This window comes from Lichenostomus cassidix, chromosome 13 (genome assembly GCF_008360975.1).
Source record: "Lichenostomus cassidix isolate B80296 chromosome 13, HeHo_3.0, whole genome shotgun sequence".
NCBI lineage: Eukaryota > Metazoa > Chordata > Aves > Passeriformes > Meliphagidae > Lichenostomus > Lichenostomus cassidix.
In genome coordinates, this window is record NC_139494.1 from 17798445 (window position 1) to 17815920 (window position 17476).

The following is a 17476-nucleotide window of genomic DNA, read 5'->3' on the forward strand; positions in this document are numbered from 1 at the left end:
GATCTGCTCAGATCTGCAGGAGATGAAGGCAATTCGCCCTGTGCATCCCTGTGGATGAGCCTGGGGAATGCTGCTGCCCCATGGCACTGCTGGCTGTGCTGACCATCCAGCCCAGGGTCACCATCCAGCCCAGGGACACCATCCAGCCCAGGGACACCATCCTTCCCACCCCTCCAGCCCTGCCAGGCCCCAGACACTTCCAGTTCCCACCCAGCCAAAGCAGCCCCCATGCCCTGAGGGCGGCCAGGGCCATTCCTGGTGTAGCTAGGCACCAGTGGGGGCTCAGCATGGTGCTGTGGATGTGGTGACACTTGTCGTCCCCATGGTTGGGTTGGGGTTGGGGTTTGGGGTGCAGCTCTCTCTCCAGAGTGTGGGAGGCTCCAGGCTGGGCTGTCCCAGGCAGGAAGGTAAGTGTGGAACAGAAACAGGCTTCATCCAGCTTCACCATCTGCTCTGCTTCCATCATCATCATCCTCCTGCCACTAAACCCTGAGCTGCAGCAGCACCACAGCAGCCTCTCCTCGGCGTTCCTGGGGTTGGGAGGCTCAGCCCTGTGCCTTGCCTGCTCCCTGGGATCTTCCCACACCTGCCAGGAGTGCCATGGGGCAGGAGAGAGCAGCCAAAGGTAGGACACCTGCAAATCAAGGTTGTGCTTTACATGTGGTACATACAGAGTAAAGATGCTTCTCTCTCTCTTGTGCATGGGTGAAGCTCTGGAGTCAGGCTCATCCCCTTCCCCCAGCGGGATGGCTTTAGTTTATTTATCCTTCAAGGTGGGAAAATGGTGTGTCTTATCACAGAGCAAGGTTTGTCAGCCTGGGTCGTGGTGAGACCTGACAGGGATTGATTGCCAAACTCGCAGTTTTCAGATTCCAAGAGTTGCCTCTTCCTACTAATTTCTTTCTTAACAGAAGTTACAGAGAAGTTCAGCAGCATAACTCAGTTAAAGGTGTGTGAGGCTGTGGGGAGCGGAGGCACCGTGCTGCTCCCGAGGGATTAGCTGAGCAGGCTGGCACTGACCCAGGGGCTTGTGCCAGTTAGGAGCCTTTAGTTCTGGGAGGTGAAACAGGGCTGAGCAGGTCAGCACTGGCAGCTTGTGGCTCTGACAGTGCTGGTGGCATCTGGTGCTTTTCCTCCAGTCCAGGCATTATGGGATAATTTGTGCACATGCAGGAACAAACAGGTTTTTGGTCCATTTTGAGCTAAAGCTTGAGAAATGGATCTTAAGGGGGCTAATGCCACAGGGCAAATACTCTCTCTGTCCCCAAACATTTGTATCAAATGTCTTTAATCCAATCTTCCAATGCAAAGTGAAGCATCTGACTTGATTTTATTCTCAGTGTGTATGGATGTCACTCCCCCCTCTTGCCCTAGAGCAGGAGCTGTGCCTGTGGTTTTGAGAGCTCCATGGGGTTCTGTGGGCACTGGGCTTGCAGTGGTGAGGATGAGGAGGGTGAGGAGGGCTGCCAGCAGCCCTCTGTGCCCAGCCCTGCCCTGTGGCTGCAGGCTGGCTCAGGCCAGGGTGTCTGAATGGTGCCAGTGTCCAGCAGCTCTGTCCACAGGGCTGCCCTGATCATGTCACCATAAAGACACTTCTGTTTGTGCAGCAGCTGAGAGCTGTGGGCTCTGCAGGCAGCCCTGGGCAGCCATGCACTCTGCCCTGGGCTGGGGCATCTGCTGTGCCATGCAGGGCTCCTGCTGCTCCCCTGGGGCTACTGAGCCCACAGCTAGGATCTGGAGGTGCCTTGGCTTTTGTGCTCCTTCAAACACTGCCAGATTCTCTGTTAGATTTATCCCTGAGCTCTGCTTCAGGACTTGGGGTAATTTTCTTGTTTTCTTCACAATTTTCTGTAATTTTTAGCAGAGGACCAGGGCCATGGTGTTGAGGAGCTGGGAGGCTGTGCTCACCCAGAGTGGGAGGCTGCAGGGAAAGGAACTGGGCCATTCTGATGTTCTTCCTTCCTGCTAAGGAACCCTACTGCTGTTCCTGTGGAAATAACTCCTGTGGCTATCAGCAGGAGCCCCTTGGGCTGCACATGTTGAGGTCTGCAGTCCTGGGGCATTTCGTGTGTCCCATTTGCAGCCACGAGCTCCAAGGTGGCCTTTAAGTGTGCCAGCTGTAAATTGTGAGCACCATCTGTGAAATGAGAGCTGTTTGTTTGAGCTTCTGTTTACAAAAGCCCTTGGCTCCCTGCTAAATGCTCGTGTATCCCCCAGGTCTGCTCTGCTGGGAGTTGTGCCAATCCCTAAATCCCCCTGGTGAGTGAGTACAGCTCCTTCCCAGCCTGTGTGACAGCAGTGCTGTGCTGGGGCTGAGCTGCTCCACCTCACTGCTGCTCCCCCTGTCCCCTCCCCAGGGAAATGGGCTCCTTGTGATGTGCTTTCCCTGGAGCACAGAGTCTCCAAGGCACTCCAGAGTGTCCAATGCAGGGGAAGCTGTTGTGCTGCAGGGCTCAGGCTCTTCCTTCCCAGCTGCCAGTCAGGCTTTTACGATGGGAATGCATTTATTTGTTAGGGCTGGGTTTATTTTTATGGAAAAAGTGCTCTGGGCAGGAGTTGTACTGGGTGAGTCAGCAGGACTGCTGTCCCGTGCCAGCAGCTGTCACTGTGGCTGCAGCTGACCGAGGCCACCAAAACCTGGGCAGGGATTTGTGTCCCAAGCAGTGCTGGCTCTCTGTGTCCCATCAGGTTTCTGTGCCCTGTCAGGTGTCTTTATCCTGCCCTTGCAGAAAGCATCTTCCTCAGAAAACATGGCAACACATGGAGCAGGAAGCACTGTGTTTCCAGCACAGATCTGTGCTTCAGCTGAGGTAGGGGAAGGACAAGGGGGAATGGCTTCATGCTGATAGGGCAGGGAGAGATGGGATATTGGGAGGAATTGTTCCCTGGGAGGGTGGGCAGGCCCTGGCACAGGGTGCCAGAGAAGCTGTGCTGCCCCTGGATCCCTGGCAGTGTCCAAGGCCAGGCTGGACAGGGCTTGGAGCAACCTGGGACAGTGGAAGGTGTCCCTGCCATGGCAGGGGTGGCACTGGGTGGTTCCAGCCCAGGAGATGCTGCCAGTTTCACACCCTTCCCGTGTTCATCTGTGTCTCCAGACCTGTCAGTTCCCAGTGCCAATGCCCATCCTTGCCCTCAGGCTCAGGGCTCTGGTGGCATGGGGGCAATGCTGCCAGCCCTGGCCCAGGCTGATGCTGCCCCTCCTTCACCCCAGGGACTTGGCATTTAGGGAAATAATAACCTTGGGAAACTCAGATTTAGTCAGTACATGTCTATTTGCATTTAAGTTCATTTTCTCACTGACCAAGTATGGCTATTTCTTGCCCTCCATGGGTATGGAAAGAAATGAGGAGCAGATCTAAGGTCTAGTGGTCATGAAAAAATAGCCCAGTTCCTCCAAGGAAGAGTGGTTATTCCCACATGCTTTTGATTTGCAGGACTGTAGTAAATCTTTAGGCATCCCAGTTAAAATTGAACATTTCTCTTTCCATGCCTGAAAATGAGAGAAATTTTAAATATTACTGAATTTGCAGAACAGTCTCCATCAGGGACTTCTCCAAGTGGTTGGGAGGGAGCTCTGGGGAGGGGGGATTGCCCACCAGAGCTGTGGCACTGGGGTGGTGCTCCCAAGTGAAGGGCTGCACCTTCCTCCCATTGCTCCATCCCTGGGCTCTGCTTTGGTTTGGAATGACATTAAACCTCCTCCATCCCACAGGCAGGGACACCTTCCACTGTCCCAGGTTGCTCCAAGCATGGTCCAGCCTGGCCTTGGACACTTCCAGGGATGGGGCAATGGATCAGACAGGAGAGGGTAGGATTTTTTTCTTTTTAAATGGTCTCTTAAAAATGCAAATAACTTAGGCAATTATCATCTGGGATGCATGAAGGTGAAAGCACGTGAGGAGAAGCAAGCAGACCTTTAAATGCTGCTGGTTCCTGTCCAGGGGAGCTGTAGAGAGCTGCAGGAGACACCAGGCTGTGCCTGCTGTGCTGGCTCTGCCCAGCTGTCCTCACCCAGAGGGGCTGTGGGGAGCCAGAAATGAGTCCTTAACCTGCCTGACCCCAGTTCCTCTCCCTGTGCTCCCAGGACTTGTTCTGCTGAGCTTTCATGGCTCTCTGCTCCGTGGCTCCTGCTGTTTATATTCCTGAAAAATGGCAATTAGGAGTGCAGAAGCTCGGGAGCAGTCCCACCCTCATCCTGCCTTCCCAGCAGCCACTTTGGGAATATCCCTCTGAAATGGCATCTCTGGGACTTCTGTTTAAGGAATTTGCTCATAAATCAGGTGCTCCTGTCCCTGAGGAACCTGGATTCTCACCCACTTTCCTCCCACCCTGATATTCAACCCCACTTTCAATTTGGAAAAAGACCAGGAAAATGCACTGGTGTTGTGTTTTGCTGTGTGTCACTAGAAAAACAGATTGACTTGCACTCAGAGAAATCCAAATCAGGAGGAATTTCTTCCTGGAAAGGGCAGTCAGGCCTTGGCAGGAGCTGCCCAGGGAGGTTTGGAGTGCTCATCCCTGGAGGTGTCCAAGGAAGGACTGGAGGTGGCACTGAGTGTTCTGGGTTGGGGACAGGGTGGAGATTGGGCACAGGCTGGACTCGATGATGTTGGAGGTCTTTTCCAGCCTAAATGACTCTGGGATTCCATTTGTTCCTCCTGGGTGCCCAGGAGGGTCCCAGGGGTGGTGCTGGCAGGGCTGTGGCTGTCACCCTGCTCCAGAGGGAGCACTGCACTCTAAGTGCCCTGAGTGGTTCTCACTGCAGCAGAGACATTTCTATTTCACTTTCCTTTCATTTTCGGGTTCTCTGTTCACCTGAAATTGCAAAGCAAACCCTGTGCTCGGTGCTGAGGCTCTGACAGGGCTGGGAGCTGCCTGGTGCATTTGGGGTGGGGAGCGGGGAACTGCGAGGAAATAGGAACTTGATTAATTGCAAGGCTTTGGGCAAAACAAAGCTGTTTCTTCTTCCTTCCACTGCATTGTGGCCACCTGGCTGGGAGCCACCGCGGCTCTGGAGAAAGCCAAGAGCTGGGAGAGGCGTGTTGGGGCCAGCAGGGCAGGGCTGGGGTCCCCTGGGGATCTTCCAGGGCTGTGTGTCCCCTGCTGCCCTTCCTGGTGTGCTCTGGGCACCCTTGGGGGGCTTCAGGGAACCCCAGCTGGAAACTGGGGAGCAGCATCTCCCTCCATCCTGCTCTGTGCAGCCCTCAAAGCTCAGCCCAGAGCCCAAAACTCTGCTCTTCTGCCTAATCTGGGTTTGGATGGCCAAGGCCAGCCCCGGGGGCGGATCTTGGGGCTGCCAAACAATAAATGGCATTTTTGGGGGATTAGGTAAAATCTTGTAATCAGAGCAGCTCCGGAAGAGCCTTATTTAAATGGCTCTTTAAGAGGAGCAGACCTATTCCCAGCTGTGGTGCTGGACAGGGGGCTTTCCACCCAGAACCTGTGGTCCCAGTGGGGTGGGATGGCTGGAACTGGTGCAAGAGGTGCCCTGGGTGGTCCCCAACCCAGGATTTTGCTGCTTGAAGTGTTGCTTTCCAGGCAGTTCAGGATCCTCAATTATTTCATCTCCCCTCCCCTCGGTACCTCCTGGTGTGGCTGCTCAGGGTTTGCTGCTTTCCCATCTCCAGCAGAGCTCTGAGATGCTGCTGCTTTGCTCTTGGGAGCAGGGGAGAGCCCTGGGACACCCCTGAAGGCAGATCTGCCCATCCATGTCTGGGGGGCTCAGGGGTCTTGGCCAGGAACTGTCCCAGCAGCTTCAAAGCAGCCTGGGGCATTTGGCATGGATTGGGGTGAAGTTACCCCAAATGTGTTTCCTCTCCTGTTGGGAGTCATGGGAAATATTAAAAGCTCCTGAGAAAATATTGGGGACAGCACAGCAAAAATGAGGTGTCAGGTTCTGCATCCCAGAGAAATCTGGGTGTGCTGTGGAGCCTCACCATGAGCACAGTGGAGGGTGGTTGGCAGCACTGCAGGGTGGGCTGGGGCTGGGAGAGGGGAAAAGGGCAAATTCTGGGAAGAAAAGGCAGATTCTCCAGCCAGCAATGCCAGATCTGCTCTGGAGATCTGCCAGGGGCTCTGGGCATCTCCAGGAGCAGGGATGGGGCAGGGATGGAGCAGGGCAGGCACTGTCAGGTGCTGCTTTCTGTCTCAGATGGAGGTTGGTTTGTGCTCAGGAGGAGCAGAGATCGTTGCCAGGTTAGAACAGAACTCGCCTATCTTCAGTTCTCTTACTTGAGAAAAGCTCCTAAAATTCCCAGTCTGCTGCTTGGCTGGTTCCAGATGATGTAACATTCAAACTATCTTATGACTTATTTATTTTTTTTGGTGCAGACTGTTGTGAGGGTGTCTGTGTGTTTGTTTCCTTTAGAGCAGTTTTAGCCTGGGACTCCTAGATCATGCCTGTGGTGAGAAAGCTCTGTAAACCAGAGTGATTCAGGGCTCTGGCAAATGTCCTTAAACCTGGCTGATGGAAAACACAAGCAGCAGACTCTGTGGACTCCACAGATAAATATACTTGAGGCTTAGTTGCTGATGGCCATATGTCTTAAAATTTATATATATATATATATGTATATGTGTAGATTTCGTATAGAAGGTTGAACTTGATGATCTTGGAGGTCTTCTCCAACTAATGATTCTGTGGATTCCTTCCCTTGTTGTGTTTAAACAATCCAGGATTTATTTTCTCAGCATCTGTATCCTTCCATGAGGTATTTCAAGGTGTGTGGAAAAGAACGTGGTGTGGAAAAGCTGTTTGTGGGCTTCAGGAGCAGGGCTTGCTTTGGGGAGGGCAGAGGGAGGTGACAAACCTCCATTTGAGGTGGGATATTTCAGACTGTTTGGGTAGGAGAAGCCTCCATCAATGGGGTCCATCTCTGTGTGCTGCTCCAGGCTCGCAGGAGGAAAGGCGGGATCTGTTTTCCTGCTCTGGGCCCTTTCCATGGGCCCTGGAGTTTGGCACAACGACTGTGCAAAGCTTCAGCTCCTTCGCTTTTCAGTCGGCTCTTGGTCTAGAAACTTTCCACAAATTGAACTTGAAAATGAAGCCAAACATTCTCATCAAACAAGTCTCCAGCCCTGTGGCCAACCCCATGTGACCTAGTGGTCATATATCAAAATATTTTCTCCCAGCTCATCCATTAGAGCAAAGGTAGTTTGTCAGGCTGAGCCCTCAGTGAATGGGACCAGGAACATCTAAAGGTGCTTCTTGCAAGCTGAATTAAATTAGATTTCCCTGCAAGAGTTCTAAAAAGCACCTTAAACTTCAGTGGCACATGACTGAAGAGGCAGCTTTCTGGAAAGCCTTGGGAGAAATAAAGAGATCTTGCACTCCATTGCTTTCCTAATTCCTGTAATTAGTGTGGCGATCGCTGCAGAGCAGCATCTTCTTCAAAGAAACTGCCTCAGACAAATATTGGCTGATGGAAATTTTACTTTCAAATAGAGCAGGATTTGAAATCCATCCCAGTCGCTGTGGAGGGAGGAAGGGGAGGGAGGGAGGGAGGGATGGATGCAGGAATCAAAGCTGCTCCACAAAGCCTTCCCTGGGGCAGTCACAGTGTGGTGAGCTGCTTTGTGGAGCTCAGATCATCACCCTGCTGCCCAGGCCTCCCTTCTTCTCTTTCTCCTGCCCTGCCTGCCTTCCCCCCTTTGATTTTTGGGGTGCCAGGGTGTTCTGCTCACCCCAGCCTGCTCAGCCCTCACATCCAGCTCTGCTCCAGCGCTCTGCTCAGTCACATCTGAGCTTCCTTTGGGCAGAATCTCAAGCGTGAGCTCAGCCAAAACTTTTATTGAGCCTGCTGAAAGCAAAATGATGGTACATTAGGTCTTCCTGCCACCTATAAATGTCGCCTCAGATGAAATATAGTAGAGAAATGGCCGAGTGCATTCTTTGGTTCCTCTTTCTTCAGGGAGATGGAATTCAAGCTCGGGGATGCAGCCCAGACTCTCCCTTGTAAAAGTCTTTTGATGGCTCTGGGAGTGTTTTGGAGGCAGTGCTGTGCTCCAGCCTCACCACACAGGCACTGGGTGTGCTGAAAGCATCCCAAAGCTCCCCCGTGGCCCAGCAGCTCCAGCTGCCAGCTCTGGAAGGAGCTGGGGCGGCGCAGGGGACGTGAGCAGGGTTCAGATGGGACCACCCTGCAGCCTGCCCTGCCACACCACCCCACACCATCCCACACCACCCCAGTGCCCAGCAAAGGCTGACAATTCCCTGAGCAGGGCTGCTCCTCCCAGAGACATCGTGTCTCCTCTGAAAGGAGATCCCTGTGCCTAACTAATCTCCTAAATTAGCTGGAGCTGTAAGGCTTTGTCCTCACCTGGGGGTAACCCAATGCCACAGCCGTGCTCAGAGCGCTGTGCAGACACTGGTGACAGGGCTGTGCTAAGCTGGGACATTGTCAGCAGCACAGGAGCTGTCACAGCACTGTCCCCACGTGCTGGCACAGCTCCCTGGCTCCTGCAGGAGTGAAGGATCTGCACATCTGCAGGGAAGCTGTCCTGCCCGGGGTGCTGGGCAGTGAGAGGGGAGCTGGTGGGAGAGAGGAGCACTGAGCCATCTTTTGGTGGTGTGTGCACAGCACTTGGGAAAAAATGAGTGTGGAGCTGAGGAAAATCCCTGTGGCTTCAGCCTGTGCTGAGCTGAGGGGGGCAGTGGGAGAGGGAAGGAGGTGCAGCTTGGAAATGGCTCCCTGCTCCAAACAGCACCCAGAGCTCATGCTGGGCACCCCGGGGGAACCCCGAGGAGCAGGGAGGGTTTATCCCTTTCTTTTGCCACAAACATCCTCCAAGGGCTGGAGCTCCTCTGCTGTGGAGCCAGGCTGGGAGAGCTGGGAATGTTCACCTGGAGAGGAGAAGGACACAGGGAGAACTCAGAGCCACTGCCAGGGACTGAAGGAGAGTTGGAGAGGGACTTGGAATAAAGGTCTGGAGTGACAGGACAAGGGAATGGCTTCCCACTGCCAGAGGGCAGGGAGAGATGGGATATTGGGAAGGAATTGTTCCCTGTGAGGGTGGTGATGCCCTGGCACAGGGTGCCAGAGAAGCTGTGCTCCCCCTGGATCCCTGGCAGTGTCCAAGGCCAGGCTGGACAGGGCTTGGAGTAACCTGGGCTAGTGAAGGTGTCCTTGGCATGGCAGGGGTGGCACTGGGTGGTCTCCTAGGGTCCCTTCCAGCCCCTGCTTGAGCAGGAGGTTGGCTTGGAAGGCTGGGTGGACAGCAGAGCAGTGAGTGCAGTGCAGGGAGACTTGGGAAAGCACAAGGAATAAGTGGAAAAATACCCAACCAGAAAAATTGAATTGAATGTATTAATCTTTGCTGTATTTGATTACTGGGAAAGGTTCTCCAAGGCATCTCTCCATCCCAGCTTGATGGCAGGGAGAGAGATTGAGGCTGGGCCAGTAAACTGGGAGGGTTGTGGTGCTCACAGCTCCCAGCTGGGCTGCACTGGGAGGAAATGTGCAACTGGAGGAGGAGGGATTTGCTGGTGGGAGCTGCTGAGGCAAAAATGTTGTTACAAAGTTTGGTGGTTTTAAGAGAAAAAAATGAAAAAAGAAAGAACAGAACAAACATGGCCTTTCGTTTGATAAATATGATCAAGTTGGATTGTTTCAGTGTTGTGGTCTTTGGGGTTTGCAGTGAAATGCTCTGATCAGCTCTCATAACTGGTTTGCAGAATGCTGCAGAGCAAAGCAGCACGAGGCCAGATGGACAAAACGAAACCAGGGAAACCAGGAAAATGCAGAAAATTGCTATGCAGTGGCTTTACTCCTCCCTTATTCTAAAATCACCTTCTCAGGCCCAAATAATCCCCATTGTTCTTCCCACTGTGTGTGCCCTCCGTGGGCAGTTTGGCTCCTTGTGCTGCAGGGAGGAGATTTACACACTAAAAAATGAGAGTTTGAGCCTGTGGTGCTGATGAGGCTCAAAAAAACCCTCTTTGTTTTCTATTAGGATCTGAGCCTGGCAGTGGCCTCCTATCAAGTTATGTGGGAAATATTCCTTAGCCAGGAATGAATTTTTTACAGTGGGGAGAAGCTGTTCTGGTCATTTCCAGAAATTGCTTAAAAAGTAAAAGGAACTTCTCTCCCTTTGGAGAGCTGACATTTGCAGCTCCTGGGGGGAAGTTGCTGCTGCCATCCCCAACTCTCTGCCCTCTGTGGGTGTTGGCAGAGCATGGCTTTTCCTCTGGGGCTCGTGGGGGGCAGAGCAGGCACATCCCTATCGCTGCCATCTGGGTGTCCCTCCTGGCTCCCTGTGGCACAGCAGCTCTGCCAGCCTGACCAGGGCTTGCTTTGGGGAATAAGGACCAAATGCTCTCAGTTTGCCCCCAAAGCCAGGCTCCCAGGGCAGCTGACAGTGGCTGGCAGTAAGGACAGCATCCTTCCATATCCCTCAGCTTCCCTGCAGCTCCACCTGCCCAAAAGGAGGTCACCTCAGCTCCATGGCTCAGGTTGAGCTGCTTGTGGCTGGCAGAGGCAGCTCAGGGCCGCCTGGGGCACAGGATGTGTTTAGCTCAAATATTTGATCCTCCCAAACCCCCCACAGCTGAGCTGGGAGCTGTGATCCCACAGGGACTTTAATTTCCTTCCTTTTCCGAGGATCCCATATGGCTGTTGGGGTGGCAGATGGGAGAGTTTTCTTTTCTGGGGGATGTAAGATAGCAGTGCATTGAATGCCAGAGAGGAGTGAGAGATTTCTGGAGGGCTGTTGAGTTCTGCTTAATTGCAAACACAGTTTGTTGGTGACTAATGCAGCCAGCCTTGCAGCATTACCTCGTGGTAGAAGCTGTGGCACGATGGAGAAGCCATGACTAAGATCTTGGCTCCTGATTTACCAACACTTCCCTCCTAAACTGCCAGTTTGGCTCCCTGCTGCCACATTACAACTTTTCTATTAATAATTAAGGACTTTAAGACAGTTTGAAAGCACTCAGTTCAACATAAAACCCTCCAGCCTGGTTTTGAGTCTGCTGAGAGCCTTTTGGGCAGAGAGGAAGAGGGAGGGGGTATTGATGGAGCAGAAAATGCAGCTGCTGAGCAAATGGTGCAGTGAGCTATTGGGAAGGAATTGTTCTCTGGGAGGGTGGTGAGACCCTGGCACAGATTCCCAGAGAAGCTGTGGCTGTCCCTGGATCCCTGCAAGTGTCCAAGGCCAGGTTGGACAGGGCTTGGAGCAACCTGGGACAGTGGGAGGTGTCCCTGCCCAGGGCAGGGGTGGGACAGTTGAGCTTGAAGGTCCCTCCCAGCCTCAGGACATTCTGTGTCACATCCAGGCTGGGTGCTGGGAAAGCAAAGTCTCATTAGTGTGGAGCCATGGCTGCCTCCTTCCCCTGCCCTGTCTGCCCTGCCTGTCCCAGTGCTGGGACAGTGTCCGAGCAGTCACTGGTGGCTCTGTCCCTTGCTGGTGACACTGGTAATTCTCCGTTACAACCCAGCTGTGCAGCTCTTACTGAAATGCTGTGAAGATGTCAGGATGCTCCCATCACCTGGAGCTCACCTGCTGGGGACAACACCTGTGCTGACAGCAGCAGCTCCTGCAGCTTCCTTCCTGCGGCACCTGCAGCTCTTGCTCATGCTGAGAACTCCTCCATTGCTGCCTCTCTCTTCCTCCCTCGCTGTCTCCAGCATTAACAGCAGGCTCTGAGCTCTGTGCCAGAATGCTGCACCAACCCAGCCCTGTCATCTCCTCCCTCTGCACCATGGAGCATCATCACCATGGAGCATCATCACCATGGAGCATCATCACCATGGAGCATCATCCGGCCGCGCTGGGAAGTGGCAGTGTGGGACAGCAGCTCCAGCTCTCCTCCCCAGAGCCAGAGCTCAGCCCAGGCTCTCTCTTATTCGAGTGGAAAAGCTTTTAGATGGTTTGTGAAATGACTAAAGCAGGGAAATATTCCCACGCATGGGAAATCAGCCAAGCAGCAAAGTGACAAGGCAAAGCCATGTGCTGAGTGTCATCAGGATTACAGAGGGACACGTCCGTGCTGTCAGAGAGAAGATCTGTGCTGAAATCTGTGCTGATGGAGATGGGGAACTGGGAATTGGAGATGTGGGGAAGGTCCATGCTGAAGAATTTGAGATTTTCTGAGCAGTTTGGTCAAGTGATGCTGACCACAAGCTGTTTTAGCTGCTCATTTCCCTAAATGTGTCATTTTTTCCACCCAAATGACCATGTAACATAACTCCTGAGAGAGTAACGCTGCAGGGAGTTTAACATCATTTTTTTTGCATTAAAGTACCAAGCAGAGGATGAGTTTATCCATCACTGCAGGCTTTGCTGGGACCTACAGCACTGCTGGAGCTCCACGAGCCTCCCAAACCCAGCCTGCCTCCCATTTCATTTAGGCAGCAGAGCCATGTCTGCTGCTGAGCTGCAGTCTTGTCCTTGTTTCAGCAGAGCTGAAGTGCTCTGGCATTACATAAAGCTGTAATTTTCTTTTTTCTTGTTACCTTTGAGAAGAACCTTATGTTCTGCTGCTTTGTTCTATAGGAACAGATCAGGGAGCAAAGAGCTGGGTGGCCCTTGATGTATTTTACTGCAGTCAGGTTCTGGTCACGTCAGAACAGCAATATTGTTGTTTATTTTTGAGGTGATTTCATGAAGGACCTGGAATCCATCCGTGGGCTCTGCCCATCCATAGCTGGGAGATGTTCTGTGGCAGAAATAGCCCCGAGTTCCACAAAAACAAACAAGTTGTAAACATGTTTGAAGTGGAACTGATGTCCTCTCAGCCAGGAGAACAAAGCAGCAGAAGTTGTCTGCAGACCTGCTGAGGAGGGTTCTGAGAGCTGCACATGCCCTGGGGGCTGAGCTGGGTGAAGAGCACCAGAGGCAGCCTGGCCAGAGGAGCAGGAATGAAAGAGACAGGTTAGGAGAAGGCATCACAAAAGAGGTTTTTTAGCTCCAGCAACTCCAGAGGAGTCTTGAAACAAGAGTTACAGCTTTTTTCCACGTTTGGGCAGCAAATGAAACATCTGCATGGGAAAGGCAGCGTGTACCCAGCACGGGAAGCAGGGAGGAGGATTTAGCTCCTAAATTCATTTCCAAGTACCCTGATTGCTGGAAGAGCAGGATTGCTGGAGGGGCACGTGGAGTGGAAGGTGCAGGTGGCCCTGCAGGTGCAGTGGCACTGTGCCCTCACCCTGCCCATGCCCAGCAGGGTCACAGCACTGCTTCCAAGGCACAGTCAGACCAGCAGGACAGGCAAGAGCCTCAGCATGCCTTGGGCTACAGACTCGTGGATTCCCCCAGCTGCTTCTGCTGGGGAAAGGTCCATTCTCGCCTTGGAAGGCTCTAATTTGAGCCATTGCTTTGTTTCCTGCTTCTGATGGTTTTGGTTCTTAGCAATTTTCTCTGTTTTGTTTCCACTGTGCACCCAACAGGAAGAGCCCCTCGCAAAGCCCTCCCGAGTAAGAAGAAGGAAAATAAAGGTCCAGCTGACATTGGCTGCCTGCAGGCAGCAGCCAGAGCTTCCCCCCAGCCTCTCAGCACCTCTGCTCTTTTCAAGAGAAACAAAGGAAATTGGATCCTGCAAGAAAACTGTTTTCCAAAGCGCCAGAGACTTTGGGTTAGCCCAATCCCTCATGTGCACTGACGTCTCCAGCCAGGCAGGACTCAGGTCTTGCACTCACATGAGCTCGGGAAGGTGATGCTCAAGCAGCAGCTTGAAAATTCCTGTATTTCATGGAAGGGAGATGAACCCTCCATTCCCATCATACCCCAGACTCTGTCAGTGCTGGGGGGCAGCTCAGGTGGGTCCTGAGCTCTCCTTGGGTTCTTATGGAGGAGGTGTTCTGGAAGGACTTGCAGAGCAGCTCAGTCATGGTAGGACCATGTCCATCTCTGTGAGCAGCTGATGGGAGCAGGGTGCTCTGCACACACTGCCATTAGTGAGCTCTGCTCTCCATGGATTTGGTGGCACAGGGTCTGTTTCCTTTGACACCAAGGATCCAAAGGCATCCTGCTCCAATTTCTGATAAAATCCTGCTCCAAATTAGTGATAGCTTCTTAGGCAGAGGCTGGCCTGTGTGCTGGTTCTTGCTCTTGGGCTTTTTTCCTTGATGCCTCAGAGAATCCTGCTGGTTGCATTCCCTGCTGTCAGGAGCAGAGCAGTTGTGGAGCGATGACAGAGCGACTTGAGAGAGACTTGAGGAGAAATGTGAGCTGCATTCTTTTGCCATGATTTCATCTCAAAAAGTGCACTAGGAATTTCTAGTCCCACAACCCTGTGCCATTGGGTTTTCCTTGCAATGTGCAGTGAAGAGGACCAGGGTTGGTGGCAGAGACAGTGGCTGTGTCATCCCTGGCACCCCCAGTGCCATGTCACAGTGACCATCCCATGCTGACACCCAGTGCCATGTCCTCTTGCACCCTGAGCCATGGTGGGAGCAGTGGCAGGAGGGCTGGTGGCTGTTGGTGGCCACTGCCAGTGGCACAGGCTCAGCCACATTTTGGTTACCAGCTCATCACCCCTCCAAGTCCCACCCTGGCCAGGCTCCTCATGGAGAAGGGAATTGCTGGGCCATCTCTTTGAAAGAACTGGTGCTTGAAGGGTTAATTTTGGCAGTTTGGGATGATGTTGGAGGTGGGAATAGATGGAGTGTCTGGTAAGTACCATTGAATGTCAGGTTTGTTAAAGACTAAGGGAAACAGGTAATTACTCATTTTTCAAAAGATGGATAGTTTTGATGATAAAGAAATGGGAAAAAGGATTGTTTTTAAATAGTGATGATTATTAGAACATTTTGAGGATCTCGTTGACAGCCTGCCTGTGAACGTTCCCTCACAGAGTTTTCCAGCCCCTGGTGAAGTCATGCTGCACTGCTCTGTCCCATTTCTCTATGTGTGTAACCTTCTGACATAATAAAGGTGTTGCCTGTAATTCCAGAGAGAATTCATCAGTGTCTGTTGAATCCAGTGACAGAGCTTCTGCAAGGAGTGAAGCCAGGAGTTTGGCCTCAAGCAGAGACGGTCCAGTTTCCAAGGGGAAAGTGTCCATGCCATAAATATCCCCCGTGGTGGCAGCCAGGGGACACTGGGGAAGGTTAAATGTTGGTCTGAACTCCTGCAGGGCTGAGGTTCTCCCATGTTCTGGAGCCACCATTCCCTGAATCCCATCTCTCTACCTCAGGATGAGGACATCCTGGGGGTTGTGCTCTGTCCCCACCTCATCACAGACCTGTGTGGTCAGGGGTTCTGTCCCTCTCTCAAGGAACAAACATAAACCATGATGCTTTTACAGAACTTCTTATTTTTAGAGGTATTTGCAGTGTGGAGAGGGATTTCTGGTATTTGGTCAGGGATGGAGTTTCTAATCTGAATTGGACAGGGAATACCAATGAGTTGCCAAGCAGAGAAGCAGTAGATGAATCAGAGTCAAAGTGGTATTTTAGTACAATAATTGCTTTTTGGTGAACCAGAGAACGACCTGAATCGAACAGTTTTGAAGGAACCAAGAACTTGTGTGTGCAGTTACCAGTTCAGTAACTCAATTCAGCTCCAGTTGACAGCTGTGGCTTCAGGAATCAGCTCGAGGGGGAAAGGTGATGCACAAACATGGCAAACACAATCAATGGCATTTTTATACACTGCATGCATGAGCACCATGAGTGCCAGAGAGGGGGTGGAGGCTGCTGGCAGGCATCATTAACGTCCAGAAATACCAGCAGCTATTTCTGGGAGCTCTGGGGGAAGCACAAGGCAGGTAAGTGGCTGAGCTGCAGCACAGACCCCTCTGGCCATGGTGGATGGGGTTGGAGCTGGGATTAACTGGAAGATCCATCTCCTGTTGTCCAGACAAACACAGCTCCAGCCTTGAAGCACTTCCCAAGGTCCTGGCACTTCATTTCGTGGCTGTGTCTCACGCTCGGATGTTCCCAAGGCACTCGCTGTCGTCGGCTGCCGTCTGTGTCTCTGGGTTGCTGTTTGTTGCTGTGCTTGCACCTTGATAAGGTCTCTGGTTATGTCTTGCAGCCCTCAGAATCCAAGCCCAACGTCACCCCTGTCACCGTCCTGGCCCATGTTCTCCGCGCCATCAAGTCCTATGCCCACCTCCTCCACGTCCAGCGACTCATCCCCCATCAGGTCTGTTGCACAATTCGCTTGGCTTTTTGTTGCTTTTGCTCTTTCTGTTTGATTTCCCTGGTTTGCCCCACTTCACTTCCCTTTCCCCTGGCATCCTGCTCGAATTCCCCACCACAGCTGTGTGCACTCAGCAGGAGGGGAGCTTTCAAACCCTCCTGCCCAGGAGAGCCCTGTGAACACCCTGAGCTGCTGGAGCCTGCAGCCCCTGGGTCTGGTGGCTCTGGTGTTTGGTGTCACTGCTGGGCTCATCTCAGCTCCTGTGCTGGCTTTGCTGTGCTCTGCAACAGGTAAGGAGTGTACTGAGAGGAGGAAAGAGCCTTTGGAAAGCACTGCCATCCCTTATTTTCTGGCCTCTGCCTCATCTGGGATCCCAGGAGGGTAGTGGATATGGGGAAGCACAGGCTGCTCTGTGCCCATCCCTGGTGCTTGGGCATGGCTGCAGCAAATTGTTCCTGGAAGTTGCAGATGATCCAATGCAGGATTTCCAGGGACTCCAGCAGGACAGGCTGGGCTGTGCCAGCCCTCTGGGGTCCCCTGTGCCCTGGGCTGCCTGGCACTGGAGCAGGCACTGCCCAGTGATGCCATCATGCCATGAGTGCAGGGTGAGCCTGAAAACACCTCTTGTTTTCCATCTGATGATCTCAAGCTCTCCACGTGAGCAATGCCTCCCTGGCAGTGAAGGACCCTCTGGAGAGGCAGGATTGTTTGCCCATCCTGGCTTTCAAGTGTTTGGGAGCTGCTCGTGTCAGGCAACTGGAATTTGGAGAGGAGAGACCTCCATTTTGGGTCTGTGGATGGCCAAAACCATTCCCAGCTCCCGGGTTGGGGTTTGGTGTGAAGGGGAACTGCTCTTGCCATGAAGTGTTGCTCGGAGGAGGTTCAAGTCCTCAGGAAGTTAAAAATTGGTGAAGCCACAGATTGGAGAATGGTGACACCTTGTTGCCCACCCCAGCAGCTCCTGGGGACAGTTCCATCACTTGCCTTGGCTGTGTCACTGCTGAGCAGCAGTGCTGGATGTGGCTGGCAGCTCGAGTGGCCCAGAGCCTGGGCAGGTTAGCATTGTCACTGTCACCACAGCCTGGCAGTGTCCCAGCTTTCCACCAGCCCTGCTCCAGCCCAAAGCTGGGAGGGATGGGTGGGATTGCAGGTGCAGGGACAGCTCTGTGTGCCTGTGCTTTGCCTGGGGAGCCCTGAGGTTCCTCATTTTCCCCTCTGCTGGCAGTTTGCTCCATTCCTGCCTCTCCCCACTCCAATTCCCTCCCTGCAGCACGCTGACACTTCCAGCAAAATCTAATGGCTGTTAATTCTTTTTTACCTTCAGATACAGGCTCTAAAGAAGTGCAGCAAATTCTTCACTGACCTGCATTGTTTTCTGTTTTGAAATAACCTT

General features: G+C 52.8%; 1 protein-coding gene across 3 annotated transcripts in view; it reads left to right on the forward strand.

Moving 5' to 3' along the window:
- The window catches only part of ARHGAP26 (Rho GTPase activating protein 26), a 98715-nt gene that overhangs the window by 76587 nt on the left and 4652 nt on the right, over positions 1 to 17476 (forward strand). The window contains exon 21 of one of the 3 annotated variants that reach the window (XM_085074080.1): positions 13386 to 14884. The exons of 1 other annotated variant lie outside the window; for it this stretch is intronic. In XM_085074080.1, coding sequence (XP_084930206.1) covers positions 13386 to 13416 — 31 coding nt within the window. In that variant the 3' untranslated portion in view covers positions 13417 to 14884. Of the gene's footprint in view, positions 1 to 13385; positions 14885 to 15975; positions 16087 to 17476 lie in introns of those variants that run through there. One more of the 3 variants, XM_085074077.1, reaches the window with a different exon arrangement.